At 32.2% G+C, this 15808-nt stretch overlaps 1 protein-coding gene across 1 annotated transcript in view; it reads left to right on the top strand.

Moving 5' to 3' along the window:
• The window catches only part of LOC118182543 (leucine-rich repeat protein soc-2 homolog), an 84482-nt gene that overhangs the window by 53158 nt on the left and 15516 nt on the right, over positions 1-15808 (top strand). Inside the window, exons 11-13 of the mRNA XM_085809452.1 lie at positions 716-928; positions 1749-1886; positions 8348-8517. Coding sequence (XP_085665578.1) covers positions 716-928; positions 1749-1886; positions 8348-8517 — 521 coding nt within the window. The remainder of the gene's footprint in view (positions 1-715; positions 929-1748; positions 1887-8347; positions 8518-15808) is intronic.

Here is a 15808-nt window from a genome sequence, read left to right as displayed (position 1 = left end):
TTTCTTCAACATGTGCCGTGTTGATATCCATCCTTGAAGAGCTTGGACGGCCGCTCGCTTCCATATTGCGGTTTTCCACGTGCTCCCTGCCCGCTTGATAAGAATGACACCATTTTGCTACCTGTTGTCTACTCATTGCTTTGTCCCCGTATACCTCAATGATTTGTCTGTGAATTTCGGTTGCAGCCACATTCTTGGCCCATAAGAATCAAATTACGGCTCGCACCTCTATGCGAGACCACTTTTCTAGATGTCGTGCCATTACTGTCGCTCTTAAGTGTCTGCGTACTGATGCTACTTACTCGTAGAACCGCTGTAGGACAACTAGCACCATCTGTCAACCACCCTGGGTGGAAATATTCGCTCCACAATTATTACGTTTCAAATGCTTCTGCTTGTAAACTTTTTTTTTTGGATCAACCTTCGTAGAATTGAAATTGTGGTCTTGATATGTTGTACTATTAATAATGCTGAGAACTTGTTTAAGCTTTTTAGCAAAAAGATTAATTGGTTTCCTTCAAAAAATTGCTAGTACCATTGGCAATGAATCTAAATTAACAGGTGTCTCGTGAAATAATTTGTCTAGCATGTATGTCAGCTGCTACTCTTTTTTAAGGTTTAGTTTTGTCCTGGTTATGCAATAAGTCTTGTATGTATTTTTTAATGTTTAAATTTGTAATAAGACACTATTTTATTGCAAAATATTTTTTTAAAGACATAGGAACCTGGACAAATATGGTTGAGCTCAACCTTGGTACTAACCAGCTAACAAAAATTCCTGATGACATACAATTTCTACAATCCCTTGAAGTTCTCATTCTCAGCAATAACTTGCTGAAAAAGCTTCCTCAAACCATTGGCAATCTTCGGAAACTGAGAGTTTTGGACTTGGAAGAAAATAAGCTGGACTCGTTGCCAAATGATATAGGTAAGAATTCCGTAAATGTATTATCTCAATGCTTATATTTATCAGAATAAGTTCTGCAGTGTCAGTCATTTAAATACTGTTGCATTCAATGTTTTAGTTGGCCCTTGAATTATGTAGATGTTTGGGGCTTTAGAATCCAGGGCAGTCCCAAATCTGCAAACAAGTCTGTTGTTCAGATATATTACCAGCAACATGAATAGTGCATTGCTACATAAATTATATCCAGTATTCTTAATGTAAAGTAAACTACGGGAAAATATGTTTAAAAAAAAAAAAAAGAATGTGTGGAACAGAGTAAACCTGTTCTGTCTTATGTGTATCAATATTTTAAGTTCACTGTCATGCTAGCTATTGAAAGTGGCTGCAAAATTCATACATTAGGGCATTGTGTACTGCAGTTTATTTCATGCAGTTATGATTTATTTTCCCATTTGTTTACATATCTTTCCAACAGTTAACTATGTACGAAATCTGCAGGTATTTATTAATTTCTGCAAATTTTGAGTTGTAAAAAACTTTTGATATTTTATGGTACTAAATTATGAAATAGACATATATCTGCACTCTTTGTATATGCTTAGCACATCTAATATTTCATTTGTTTGGACATTTAGCTGTATGATTCTTTTTTCTTTCCTTTAACTGCTGTTAATACTTCTAAGAATTCTGTTAATTATTCAAAAAGGTCCATTGTAAGAGCTCATGCAGTTCAAATTAATGTATTAGAGTCAACTGTATTTCATGTAAATAATAAAATATTTCATGTAAATTAATAGTTCTTTCATATGATCAACTTATAATTTCATATTCTCTTTTGTAGGTTATTTAAGTGATCTCCAAAAATTGATTCTGCAGTCCAACATGCTAACAACTCTACCAAGAGCAATAGGGAGATTATCAAATCTCACGTTGCTTAATGTTGGAGAAAATAACCTTACATCTCTTCCTGAAGAAATTGGTATGCTTTCTTTTTTTTTTTTTTTTTTTTTTTCCTCATTCTCTTTCTCTGTCTTTTTTTTTTTAACCCCACACTTGAAACTCAACTGTTTTTGTATGTTGTCATGAATTCTCTCTCCATTTCAATTTTTGTTTCCTTTTGTATTGCAAAATACTTTTCTTTTTCATTTCCTCTTAATATATGGATATCAATTGCAAATTTTCAGGCTTTTAAGTAACTAAGAAAACATTAGTAATTGCTATACAGTCAAAAGTCGTTAATCCGTGCACCCATAATCCGGACCTCAAAGCTGCAAATTTTCTATGCATGCACGTAATACCTTTATGCATGTGCATATGCGTGTGCGCATGCACATAATACGTTTACGCAAGTGTGTTTAATGTATAACAGACAGTATAAGCTATGCTAAAATTATCTAATTATCTATTTCAGTTAATGTTGCAGATTGGGTTGTTCCTTAATCTTCGAATTGAATCCGGCTCATTATTTTTTGCAGACTGTTAGAGCAATTTTATAAAAGTAAGCTTGAACTTTCGATTATGTCAAAAAGAATTTCCGCTGCCAAAGGATATAGAAAGCGAAAGCATGTTTTGATGTCCATTAAACAAAAAGTAGAACTGCTGCAAAAAATGGATAAAGACATGAAGAAAGTGACAGAGGGGTGATTTGTTTCTCTAACCATTCCGAAATCTGTATATCAATTTCACGCTGCTCTGCGGAAGGGGAGGAACGTCACGACGCGCAGTGCAATGGAAGTTGATCTGTCAGCACTATCCTCATCTTCAGGGCGGATGTTTTTATTTTATTCATCTTATAATTCCTTACTAAATGTAATGTTTCATCTCGATGTACTCCGATTAATTTAAATCAATTTCCTCATCATTATAAATATCACGAATACACATCAAATAGTTTTCTGGTTGCAATTTTCTAATTTCGACTATGCGTAATGTATGCTTTATGCATGCGCACGTTGAAAGTAATGTTTAATAAAGTAAACAAATAAATATTAAGCTGTTTTTTTTTTTTTTTTTTTTTTTTTTTTTTTTTTTTTTTTGTAAATTTTGATACCCTTTATATCATAATTGCTCTTTATTTCATAAATTACGGATTCATATTTTTAATTTTATAGTTTCTGCATGCCATCTTACCAGATTTAAACTGATGATCTATAATTCGGAATCGCCTAAGTCCCGATGAGTTCGGATTAAAGACTGTATAAGATTGTCTGTGTGTCTCATTGGATGACTATGAAATACTATACTAAATATACATATTTTAAATTAAAAATCTTTCATGCCATTGGAATTACTTGTTATGTTTGTTTGAACTAGCAGTAAAGTCTTGATGGTCAGAAATTTTTACTGTAGGCCTCACCAGTGCCTGAGCGATAAAGTTACTAAACAGTGGTAGTTAGACCTGGGTTCAACTCTGGGCAAACATACTGGTTTTCCATATTTGTAATGTGGATATGAACCTGCTTTCCTTAGAAAGTCCTTCATGAAAGCATCCCACCCCTTAGACAGATAGCCCTAATGTGCTTTTGTAATGAACCAAACCAAACTTTAAATGTGTTCTGATGGGAAATATTTAGTTCTGAATTGCTTGAACCTTATTTGTGTATTTGAAAAGCATATGTATTTAAGTGTGTACTGAGCTTGCATTAGATGGGATAATTATTAATATAATTAATTTATTATTGCCAAATCTGATGTTATGTCATCAAACTAATAGCTGACTTCTAATTATCAACATTAATGACCATTGTAATGAGAACTCGAAAACTTGTGATTTAATGAACCATGTTAAATTGTTCATCTAAATCATAAAATTTTATTGATTGCAATTTAAAAAATTATGGAAATTGGGACTTAGTAATGTAATTAATGACTGTAACAAGCTGTAATTTTTGCTAATTATATTATTATCTCATTTTAGTCATTTTCCCCTATAAAACAAGAGGCAGCAAGTCATTGGCTTTAAGCAATGTATTTATTTCATATGCTATTACTTTTAGTCATAAAATTAGGCGTTGCTAATTTACTATCTCATTTTCAAATTTTTAATGTGGGACATTTATATTATATAAACTAGGTCAGCAGCAGAGATTTCTATATTAATGATGAGGTTCCCATTTCATCTCGGCAGATAGTCAGGTAGAAATGCTTAAAAAAAAAGCACCCTTTCTGGCTGGAAGAAAATTGAATTTGCTGCCCTTTGAAATGTTCGGTTTTGACGAAAGTTTCCGACCACTGCAAATGCAGCCTGCACAAACAGTTCATGCTGCTGTGTTTAATCATATTTTGCCAAACAATTTTTGGCATTTGAGAGAAAGATACTTGCTTTAAAACACTGTTTTGTGAAATATTAAATAAAATGTCGAGAGTCCTGATTTTTAATTTCACTTTGGCACGAAATAAAATACCTCCATATTGAAAAGCAATCCTTTATTAATCCGCAGGAAAGCGCGTGGGGTGTATCATACCCCAACCCTACATAAAAGTGGAATATTCCTAATTTGTGAAACTGAAATTCTGTGCTGTATTTAGTAGCTGAGTTGCTAGTTGTGGTTGATGTTTAGAACCACTTTTTCTTTGCCTGAGTGTTTCATAAAAAGATTTATCAGTATTTTGTTGGAACCTGGGGTATGACACACCCCATACGCCTGTCCGCGTAAGTGTTTTTTTGACGGAATATTTAATTCAGAAATTTATTTCTAGAGTGTAACAGTAAATATTTCTACTCGCAAGTGATTTTAAAGTACTTGACATTAAATTCTTAAAAATTTCTAATTGCATTATGATAAAAAGAATGACTCCCTGTGAATTGGAGATGCCAACGCCTGTGAGATTTACTACAAATATTTGAAAGCGATGAAGATTGCATTTCGGAAGCTGAAGATGAGAAAATGTAGAAACTAGGAATATTTTCTACACTGTTTTGGTTTCGATAAGATAAAACATTAATTCCTAATGTTCCTAAAAAAAGGGAAAACTGTTCTTATGCTTATATAACATTATATAAGGATCATACTATAGATGATACTATTGGAGAAAATAAAACATCAGGAATTATATGTTTTTATAATATGACTAAAGGAGCAGTGGATATGGGGGATGAAATGTCAGCCAATTATTCAATTGCCAGAATAACCAGGAGATGGCCAATGGTAATTTTCTTTCCTGCACTGAAGGTTGCTGTAATAAATGCTTGAATTATATTACGTTCAACCGCTAATTTTGAAGGACTTAGCATTGCAATTAATGAAAAAAAGTATTGAACAAAGAATCAGAGATTAATCCTTTACCAAGAAACTGATGTACTGCATGCAAAACAAAAGCAAAACTTTCAACGAAGAATTAAAACGAATACATGAAATTCGAAATAACTAAGTATGAAAGATGTGATAAATTGCCCTCGTGCCGAGGTCAGAAGAATGTGAATGCAATGTTTAAAATGTGAAAACATTCTGTGCCAAGAACACGTTTGAATTCACACTTTGAACGAAATATGTATTTCGTTCAAAGTGTGAAGAAATAAAATAAGCATTGTGTATTAGAGATGCAATGAAACTTAGAGGCGTGATGTTTATTTTTTTATTAATCTTAACTCTAAGATTATTTTGGAAATTAAGTTTTTGAACCCCATTTATTATTCACGTATTTATAATACACGAGAACAAGAAAAACAGCTTTAAAACTAAATAAAACTATTTTTATCGTATTTTAAATATTGGGGTACGCACCCACTCTAGTAACTTTTCTTGGTGCGACTTCCGCCGGGTTAACATTAGTCTGTATAATCAATAATTTGGTTTCATAGACACTTTTTGCTTGGCATATTGTCTCAAAACAAAATGTTCAACATCAAAACCTTAAGGGTTTTACACCTACTGAATAATTTATACCCTGAAGCGAACATAGCAAATCATTATTGTTTTTGACTTTTATCCGTTGCATGACTATCAACACATGATAGTTTGAGAAATGACTTGTGCTGTAATCTCCAAACAATTTATTTAAAAAAAATAGTAATTGAATACCAATCAGCATGGTAACAGTTAAGTGTTTACTTTATGCTTGGCGATGATTGTAGACTTCAGCTAATTGTGCTGCAAAGTGTTGAGTGTATTGATGAGGAGAAATTTAACAGAAATTTTATTCCATATGAAAAAATCGCAAGTAATGCTTATAAGGCCAAAAATTACTGTTAGTGCTATTTAAATTGAGAATAACTGGTTTTTATTCATATAAGCACATTACTGCCACTAGAACTGGCGTAACTGTAATGGGATTTAGGGAAGGCAGGGTTTTTTTTAGAGAAGCAAGGAAAAACAAAATTTAGAAATGGTAAAATATTTAGAATTTAGGGAATGAATGAGTGGAATGCAAAATTTTTAGGCACTTGGCAGCAGTTTCTGCAGAGACTGCACTGGGTCGTAAAATGTCTAGTGCCACCCCTGAATAAGCCAGAGTTTGTGTGGGAATTTACTTATTCAGGGCTCAGATAAGCTTTAAGCATGGGCAGGAAATAGGCATAAGTGTAATAAATACAAGGTTGCCATGCAACCTGTGAAATTAGGGAATTTGAAAATTGACCAAAAACGTCAGGGAATTTCATATGGTAATTCCCAAAAAAAGCACTTTTCGTGCCAATGTTGGAAGCAATTTTTTTTTTTTTTTTTTTTTTTTTTTTTTTTTTTTTTTTTTTAGCAAATCATGTATCGTGTGAGCATCATTTGGACAGCAGCTGTAGAGCTGATTTCGCAGCACCAATCAGATTGTCTTTATAAAAGGCAAAGCAAGTTTCCAGTAACTTCAAGAATCCAGAGATTGGCATGCGCATGTGCAGTGCTAGTTTAGCGAAACTAAATCCCCCCCCCATTCTCGTATTAAACAAAATATTTTAAACTTTTTCTTCTTTCTTAAATTTGGCATTTACCTTATTTGTCATTTTGCAGTAAAAAAAAAAAAAAAAAAAAATAGTTATCTGTCATCTAGGCCAGGGCTCAGTGATTCAGCCCAATGGATCTGATGAAATTCACAACTGATATGACTGGTTTTAGAACTTCAGACAAATCCAAACATTTCCTGCAGGACTGTTGATGAATGATACAGTGTAAGACTAATGGTTTTGATCCACCATTACAGCCTTAAGAGCAATCACTCCTTTATTTTTATCATACATGTTTCTGCCTCCATCATTTGTAATAGATTTCAAGTTTCCCCATTGAAGGCATACTGAATTCCCTTAAAAATACCTTCCCATTAGTTGTGCCGTGAATACTATCAATATCAGTATATCTTCATGCACTTCATAGCCTATATATATATGTATATATAGTCGTACGTAATTGGCAAATTTCTGTGTTTTCAGTCGGTACCATAATTAGTTTACTCTCAGCACTGCCAATGCACACTATGCAGATACCATGGAGTTTTCTTGAAACACATATGGAAAAGTCAGGGTATTTCATTCTCCTGTTTGAGTGGCAACCCTGTAAATAACTAGTATAATTCAGCGGAACAGTGCCAATCTTATGATTGCTAATAATGTATAGTGGATGCTAGCTAAGCTTTATGATTATAGCCTTGAACTTCAAGGTTTTGAGATTTCACAAACAAAAAGGTAATAAATGAAGATACTATAAGAGTTTTTCATTCCAGTGACAATGCCCCAATCACCAGTTAACAAATGAATGGCATAGTCTGGCTCTAAATCCAGATAATATTGCTACCGATTGTGAAAGAAAAGTAGTTAGTAATTCTGGACATAGAAATTACAGGACATAAACAGTGGAATCTTTATAAATGAACATGAAATTGTAAAGAATTAAGAAGAAAGTATTAATGTAATAAATGAAGATGATGTAATGATATCAGAAGTTTCTCGTTTGTAAGGTTAAGATATTTTTGATTGCACAGGCAATGTCCCAATCGACTAATGGAAGGCGAAATCTGTAGTATGAAGTATATATCTTGGACTTTGTATTGTATCTGACTGATGGCTGTGTTTGCTTGACTGATATCTAGAGTTCTAGTGGGATGCTGAATGTAACGAAAACAAATTTTTTATTTGGAGCTCATAAATTAAGGACTTCCACAATAAAACAGTATTATTAAATGCTTCTTGGTAAAAAGAAACTCTTTTTGATTTATAAGCATTTAATCTGTTTCTTGTAGGCTAAGCTAACTGCACGTGGTGAAAGTAGTAAATATAATTTTTTCCTCCCCTGGTATGTTCAGGTTTTCCGTTTTGCTTTATTATTTTTGCTAGGCATTAAAGAATTGGATTTAAGTATTTGTGAAATCTGATGTTTATGTGTTGATAAAATGAATTTTGTTACAATTTTCTTGTCCATTATTTTTGTTTCTTATGTTGATATCTTTAATTCAGAATCAAAGGTTTAGTCTTTATAATTAAATTGCTATACTGAAGTTTCTGCCCAATTATTTCTGTAGGAACATTGGAGAATTTGGAGAACTTGCTCATTAATGATAATCCTAGTCTTCATCATTTACCTTTTGAGCTGGCATTGTGTAGCAATCTTCAGATCATGGGAATAGAGAATTCTCCTTTATCCCAGATACCTCCAGATATTGTAAATGGTGGACCTTCACTAGTCATTCAAGTGGGTAATCGGCTTTTTATAATTCATTATTATTTTTGAAATTGTGTATCTGTAATATTTTGTCTGAGCAATTTAATTACATTTTTGGGCTGTTTACTTGACAAATTTAGTTGCAGATAGAATTTTACTTATGTATTGGAAGGAGTTTTTTCTTTTTAATAGCTGGAGGGAAAATAAAGTTAGTATGATAGGAAGCCTTTCCACCATGAATTCTCCTTAATTGTTAGTACAGTTTCAATTACTGAAAGTGCCACAATTTATTCATTGAATAATTTTGGCAGTATTGTTATAAGTAATTTTCTCAAGTTAGGGCCATTACGGAAAGCTTTTAAACTATTTGTTGTTAAATAAATAATTACTGAACAGAAAGAAATGTACTTACATTGTTAATGTCACTCAACATGCAGTTGTTTGTATGTATAGAAATATTTGCATAATCATATTTTCTGTAAAGCACTGTTAATTCTATGTGTTTGAGAGCAATTTTTTGGTGTGTGGTATAAAATCGTTCCTTTTTGGTAACTAAAAGATAAATTTGTATGCCCTTTTTCCTTTCGAGATATTATTATGAGGTGGTAATTGCTTTCCATTCTTTTTATTCGCTCAGGTATGTCAGTAAGTTCAGTACTGTTTTAGTACTAGTGTTTTACTAGTTAGTTTTCAAAATCTCTAAACTCGCCTTTTAAAGAACCAAGACTACTGGAAGCAGTGTTTGATCATGTTTTAATGTTATGTTACTGCTTTGTACAATCAAAAGCAGTATTTCTGAAGCATCATATTTGTTAATTCCATTTTTATCATCAACAATCTTTGTTATTAACTTTTTCCTGCAAGAATGTTTTAAGTATTTAACAATCCCTTGCTTGCAAGGAAAAATTCTAACCTGGTAGATTTGAACAGTAGCCACCATTTGGAAGATCACAGGAGAAAGCAAAAATGAATACTTCTGCTTTTTTGGGGAGAAGTACTGAATTGAAATTCATATCGTATTTGCGATTTTTAGTTGTACTGCTTAGAAAGAGTATAATTCTTGAAACAGAAAGAGTTCTTATGTATGGTGCTTGTAATTAAAGTTTTCCGGTTTAGACCACAATGTAGCTGTAATTCATATTGTAGCTTGATACCAAAGTTTATGCACAAACTATGTAAAGAATATGGAACTGGCCAATTTTTTTTAAAGCAATGATGCAGTTTGTGTCCAACCTATATAGTTGTTTTTTCTATACCATTCATGGGTGGGTCTTAAGGATATTTTCATTTGTCAAAGCAAATGTTACTACTGCATCAGTCAATAAGATGAATAATTTTGAAGATGATCTCCAGAAATGAAAAGAAAAAATTGTTCATATTAAGCTTCTTTAAACATTGCATGCAATTTGTGCAAGAATGATAATATTGTAGCTGCCAAATGCGGTTTTTTGTCGCACTCCCAAATTACTGAATCTCCAAGGTTTTTAACGTTTACGTAAGATAGCATTTCTGTGCAGTAAATGAAAAATATTGAATCAATGAAACTTAAAATGTTCAATTCCCGTCCTTAATAATTTGTAGCATGTTTGTTCTTAATCAGTTCATTATTTGTGCCTTGTTTTACATCATTATATGGTGCATTTTTTAATAAACAGTCTTGTGTTCACTAACTCTGTCACAAGCTATAAATTAATTTTTAATATTTCCTTGGAAAAAATGTAATAAAACTTTACATGTAAGGAAATGTTCTTGTGTAATTGTAAAATGAACATGAGAATTCAATGTTCAAAATTAAACACATGCAAGAGCATGTATATTAATTGATAATTTTATTTTTACATTTAAAAGTGTAAATAGTTCATTCTTCAGGATATTTTTATTACTAGAAGCCGATTATGCAGCATATCTTGAAATCTTTTGCCTGCTTTTGCTCCAGTAATTGTGTATTTTCAAACTATATAGTGTCCATATGTAGCAATAAGCCCTGGAAACTGAGCATTGGCATTTTTTTTTTTTTTTTTTTGCTTGTTTGTTTTATTGATGAAGTCGTTACTCCCATCACTACTGCTCATTTCTTGCATTCTTAATAGAGCTGGTAATAGATTGCTCATTTCAGGGTTAATCTTGCAGCCAATATATGTTGTAACTTTTAAGCATGTTGAGATTTTACAGTATTGCAGAAAGATTTAATCTCTGTGGCTACTTCTTGTGGATATTCATGGTCATCAAATTGCATGGTGTATAACTGGTCTTTTTAATGACAAAATATTACACTTGAATGGGTTTGCTATCCTCTTGGCGCAACAGCCGAGCCACATACTGTTTGTTTGGCTTACGCGTATTTTCTGTGTGCTGCAGATTCACCTAGCATTTGGATGCCTGGTTAAAGGTGTTTATTTGCATGTTGACTATGAAGATTGCTGGGCATATTTTCTGAGTATAGTCCCTCCTTCCGTGTGTTTGTGTGTGTGTGGAGACAAGGTGTGTAAATACTAGGATCTATGTGAACAGAATTTTGTTTCAAGTTTTCCGGGGGGGCCTTGCAGATCAGTTAGTCTCACTAAATGCTGTTCTTAGTCCCTTCTGTCTCCCCCCCCCAAATCTCATCTTTAGGGGGAAATTCTACCCTGTTCTTATGAACCAAACTTGACTAACTATGAAGCAAAGAAAAGGTACTATAAGTGTGAAAATGTATGTCTAATAGCTGCCAGTAATTTTAATCCACTGAAGTATCTTCCGTGAATATTGAGCCAGTTATTCATTTGAAAGATAATGTAGACTATAGTCTGACCACTGCAGCCATGACCAATAGACTATTAAAAATAATTAAATTAACAGCATTTTTCACATGACTATGATGTGGATTTTAATGCAATGCTGATAAATAAGACATGTTTAGCGAAAAGATAGACATTTTTTTTTATAATGGCAACAAACAAAATGGTATCTGTGAAAGGGAGGTATGCCCTGTAAAGAATATCTTTTAAGGGAAACTCGCTTGTATCTCGCGAAAGGGAGGTATGCCCTGTAAAGAATATTTTTTTAAGGGAAACTCGCTTGTATCCATGTTACACATAATGAAAGTCATGGAAACAGCTGCCCTATTTCCTGGAATTTAAATCTCAGATCAAACTACCAGTGTTCAGCGACTTTACTGCTGGGCCATTGTTGAGCCAAATGGAAAAACAGATGTGGGGAAAATTATGCATAGTAATTAAACTTAAATTTTCATAAAACTTTTAGCGCAGTTTTTATCATAGAAAGTCCTCTACGAAGTCATCCCTCCCCTTAGCCAGATGGCCCTTGAATGCTCTGCCATAATCACATAATCAAATTTTTCATAGAGTTTTCTTTGATTATAGAAGCTTAGAGAATTGCATATTTTGAAAATGAAAAATTGCACAATACTTGTATTAAAATACTCGCATAGGTCTCTTGCTGAATTAAAAATAATAATAATAAAATAGTCTTGAACAATTAAGCCTTGTGGTTTTTGTAAGCACATACAATTGATTTAATTTAAAATAAATAAAGTTATAGTTAAAAGGATCAACTAAAATATTATTATTTATGACATATAAACAATAAACTAAGCATACAGAAACAATTTAATATTTCTGAAACTAATCACTCGTATATTTTATGTCATTGTGTATAATTGTATAAAATATTTAGCTATAAAAGTGAACTGATTACTTGTTCAAACAATTTATTTCATGTTTTAATCATAAGGAAAATTGAACATCGATGTGTTTTATCATCATAGATCACAATCAAAAGCATTCCTAAATTGTTAGAGATTTGGGTTTATGTGTGTTTTCACATAAAACAATCTATGACAAAATATCACTATCCTCCTTATATCCATAATAAATGTGTTGATTTTCTGTTAATTTACTGAAAGAAATCTTTATTATCGCAATAATACAGTGATTTCTGAAAAACAGTGCAATTTGTAGAAGTAGAAATGAAATAGCTCTTATTGTTGACCTTTTCAAAATATGTAACATGTAAGAAAATAATGATATGGAACTTTATTATTTTCATTTTCAGAGTAAACCTCAAGAAAACTGCAAAATCTCTGAAACTCTAATAAAATTTTTATAGTATTTTTTAAAATTTTATTTTGAACGCATTTTACTGCTTTTTATACTTCATGTTTGAAATTGTTTTGCCAAGTGTGCTTTAGCAGTACAAAATGAACTAAAAATAAATAATTTACCAAAAGATTTAAATTTTTTAATTAAACTTTTCTATGGGCTAGAATACTTACTATATTATCTTGTCTTCTGATGACTTACTACATGAATGGCTGAAGAATTTAATGTCTAGGGCAAAATAATCGACTAATCCAATTGATAATTTAAACTGAAAAGGGAGATATCAATGATTTCTAAACGCTATGAAAATGGACGATATGAACTGTCGGAGTAAGATGAAAACTGTCAGAGTAAAGAAAAATAGAAACGACCTTTCGTGTTTTGAGTGCACTTGCACCATCTTTTTGTTAGGTGTCTCTTTGTCATGGCAGCCTCGTTTGCTTCTCTTCCCCCCCCCCCACACACAAAAACAGAATTCTCCCAGACAGTGTGCAGCACCATCTGTTGGTCGAGAGAAGGGACATGCTACATACAGTCGACCATTCTGAAGGTGTGTATCCTCGCCTGCTGGAAATGACATCATCATCCTATAGGGATCTGCAAAATGAAAAAGACAGAGAGAGACAAAGGGAATTTCAAGTTTTACTGCAAAAAAAGTGAACATTATCGTTGGAGTGTCTCTTCATCTTCTTTAATATCATTTTGGATACATTTTCTAATTGTATCATGTCAAACATAGTCTTCCTTAACCCATCTTCATTTTAACTCTACACATCATCTTCATTCTTCTGAAAATAATTAAATAATTAATGTCTTTAAAAGAATAGGCCTTTGGTGAAATAGAGAGAAATCTGTGAAGTTGGGAATTGGTCTAAATCAGGAATCTTCAGAATTGATGTTGTATTATCAAAGATCTACTGATTATGATTTCAGGTATTTAGCATAGCATAAGTGCTAGTCTTCAAAGGTCTTTTGGTAAATCTAACCTTCTCCACGTCATCTGTGTCATTATGTTTCACTCTGATGATTTTGCATGGACCTAAAAATTTTAGTATTAGCTTTATACCAGACCCTAATTGGGTGATTTTGATAGCTACCATATCATTGATCTTGTATTTGCAACAGAATTTTCAGCTTTGATTTTTAAGCCCTTCAGTTTTCTTCTTGAATCTTCTGAATCTACTTTTTTGCCTTTTTACATAGATTATCTCTAGATTTGATGGAGTCCTTCTGGATTTCAATTTCTATTTGTTCTTTGATCGTCCTATCATTATTCATCTTCATGCCAGACAAAAGCTCGAAGGGTGTCAAATTTATGCTCTTGAGAAAAGCCAAATTAATAATTTGTCAGTCATCATTTACATGCTTATACCATTTTGCAGGGTCATTTATAACCAATTTAGAAATGATTGATGTGATAATGGAATTCAAACGTTAGACTAGTTGGTTAGCTCTTAGTAATCCTGTTATGAATAAGGATAAACAAATATTTTCTTTAGTACAGTAATAAGCAAATTTTTGAGAAGTAAGTGCAGCTCATTTGTCAGCCACTGCAGGGCTTTCCAAGCAATGATTTCTGAATTTCAAGTTAAGCTATTACTTCTTTACTAGAAATGGTTTCAGTCAGATTATAACCAAACTTTGTAAACAAATCAGTAACCCCGAAAATGTATTTAAATCCTTGTTGGAACTTGCTAAAGGTCCTAAGTGGTGGTCTAAGTTTTGATGAGAATACATTCTTTAGGTAAAGGGTGTAATAATCCTTCCAGATTTTTGATTAGCGAGTATACAAATAATACAATTGGTAATACATTTTTCAGTTTTCTTTTTTAACTTAGGGATATAAAAGTGTTGTTTCAAAGTTCTTTGTACATTTGGTAGCAAAATGACCTTGTAAATGCGCGTCTTTATTTCAATTTGCTTAATGTCATGTACCACTAGTATTTCACCATTTTATAAATTCAATTCACCATTTTGTAAAGCATATCATTCCATAAGCAATAATCTTCATACAGCTTAGACTTCAAAACTTCTTTTCTATTTGTATCAGTTTCTTGAGCTTAATGTTACACCATCTTGAATTGCCATATATACAGGGTTTTTATGCAAAGTGTCAACATGTTGCATATGGGTAACAGATCTGTGTTCAGTTGTGTAATCGTAATCTTGTTACATTAATGTCCATCTAGATATTTTAATATAATAATTCTTTCTTGCTGGTGGTTTGTTTGAATGCATTATTACAATCTGTCACTGTTTTAAATGGAATCCCTAATATATACACCCGAAATGTTTTTAGAGCTACAACTGCTTTAATTTCTATTTCATAGCTTGAATATTTACTTTTTTCCTGCTAAATGTAATCTGGAATCTCTTCCCCTAAGTTTCATTGATTCTGTTTAGTAGCATAACCATAACAGTTAGAAGAGAGTGTGGTCATTAAATTGGGTATTCTTTTCACTAATTTTCCAATTTAGCATTTTGATTTTTAAATGTATAAATCATGTCAATGGTTGGTAAAGCGGCATCTTGGAAGGAAATGGTCTTCTTTTCACATAGTGTTCATCAGCCTTTGTAAAAAATTTCTTTGTTTGTAAGTGTGATAATGCTTTTTTATTTTGAAGTAGAATGTTTTTCTTTAGATAATTTTTGTCCATATTTTCCGGTATCGTTATCAGTGCCTTCGTTTACCTGGCTCTGCATTTACATCTTCAAGTATTAATGTATCTTCATGTATTAAGTTTTGAAACTCATCATATGTGACAGAGAGTAAAAGCTTTCTTTGTCCCACATTCTTTATTAAACTTCTATGAATACCATAATGTTGAGCTGTTTTCACAAAATTTTAGTAAATCATATATTTCTGGGGTGTTCCTCCAAGGTTAAGAATTTTCCATTGAAAGAAAAAAATCCGTATCTAAAAATTTTCAACAGCTTATTTTTATAACAGGGCAGTTATATGAATAATTCAGCAGAAATGCATTTGCAAAAGTAGACGGTTTTCATGTTATTTGACTCCCACATACTACCATACTAAAGAGTTTATAGGAGTAATGATGAAAACATGATGTTTGGGAAACCAGAAAGTGTAAGTATTAATTTTTTGTTATAATAGGCATTTTAGACATCATTAGTTTTTTTTTTTTTTTTTTTCATTGGAAAAATGTGTGCAAGCTTTAAATGTTTTAAATACTTCATGTGAAGTACATGATTTTTCTTTT

This window comes from Stegodyphus dumicola, chromosome X2 (genome assembly GCF_044657685.1).
Source record: "Stegodyphus dumicola isolate Sdum_Otavi_A_Nest chromosome X2, ASM4465768v1".
NCBI classification, from domain to species: Eukaryota; Metazoa; Arthropoda; class Arachnida; order Araneae; family Eresidae; genus Stegodyphus; species Stegodyphus dumicola.
Note: the sequence above shows the minus strand (reverse complement) of the source record. Positions and strands in the feature narration are given on the sequence as shown.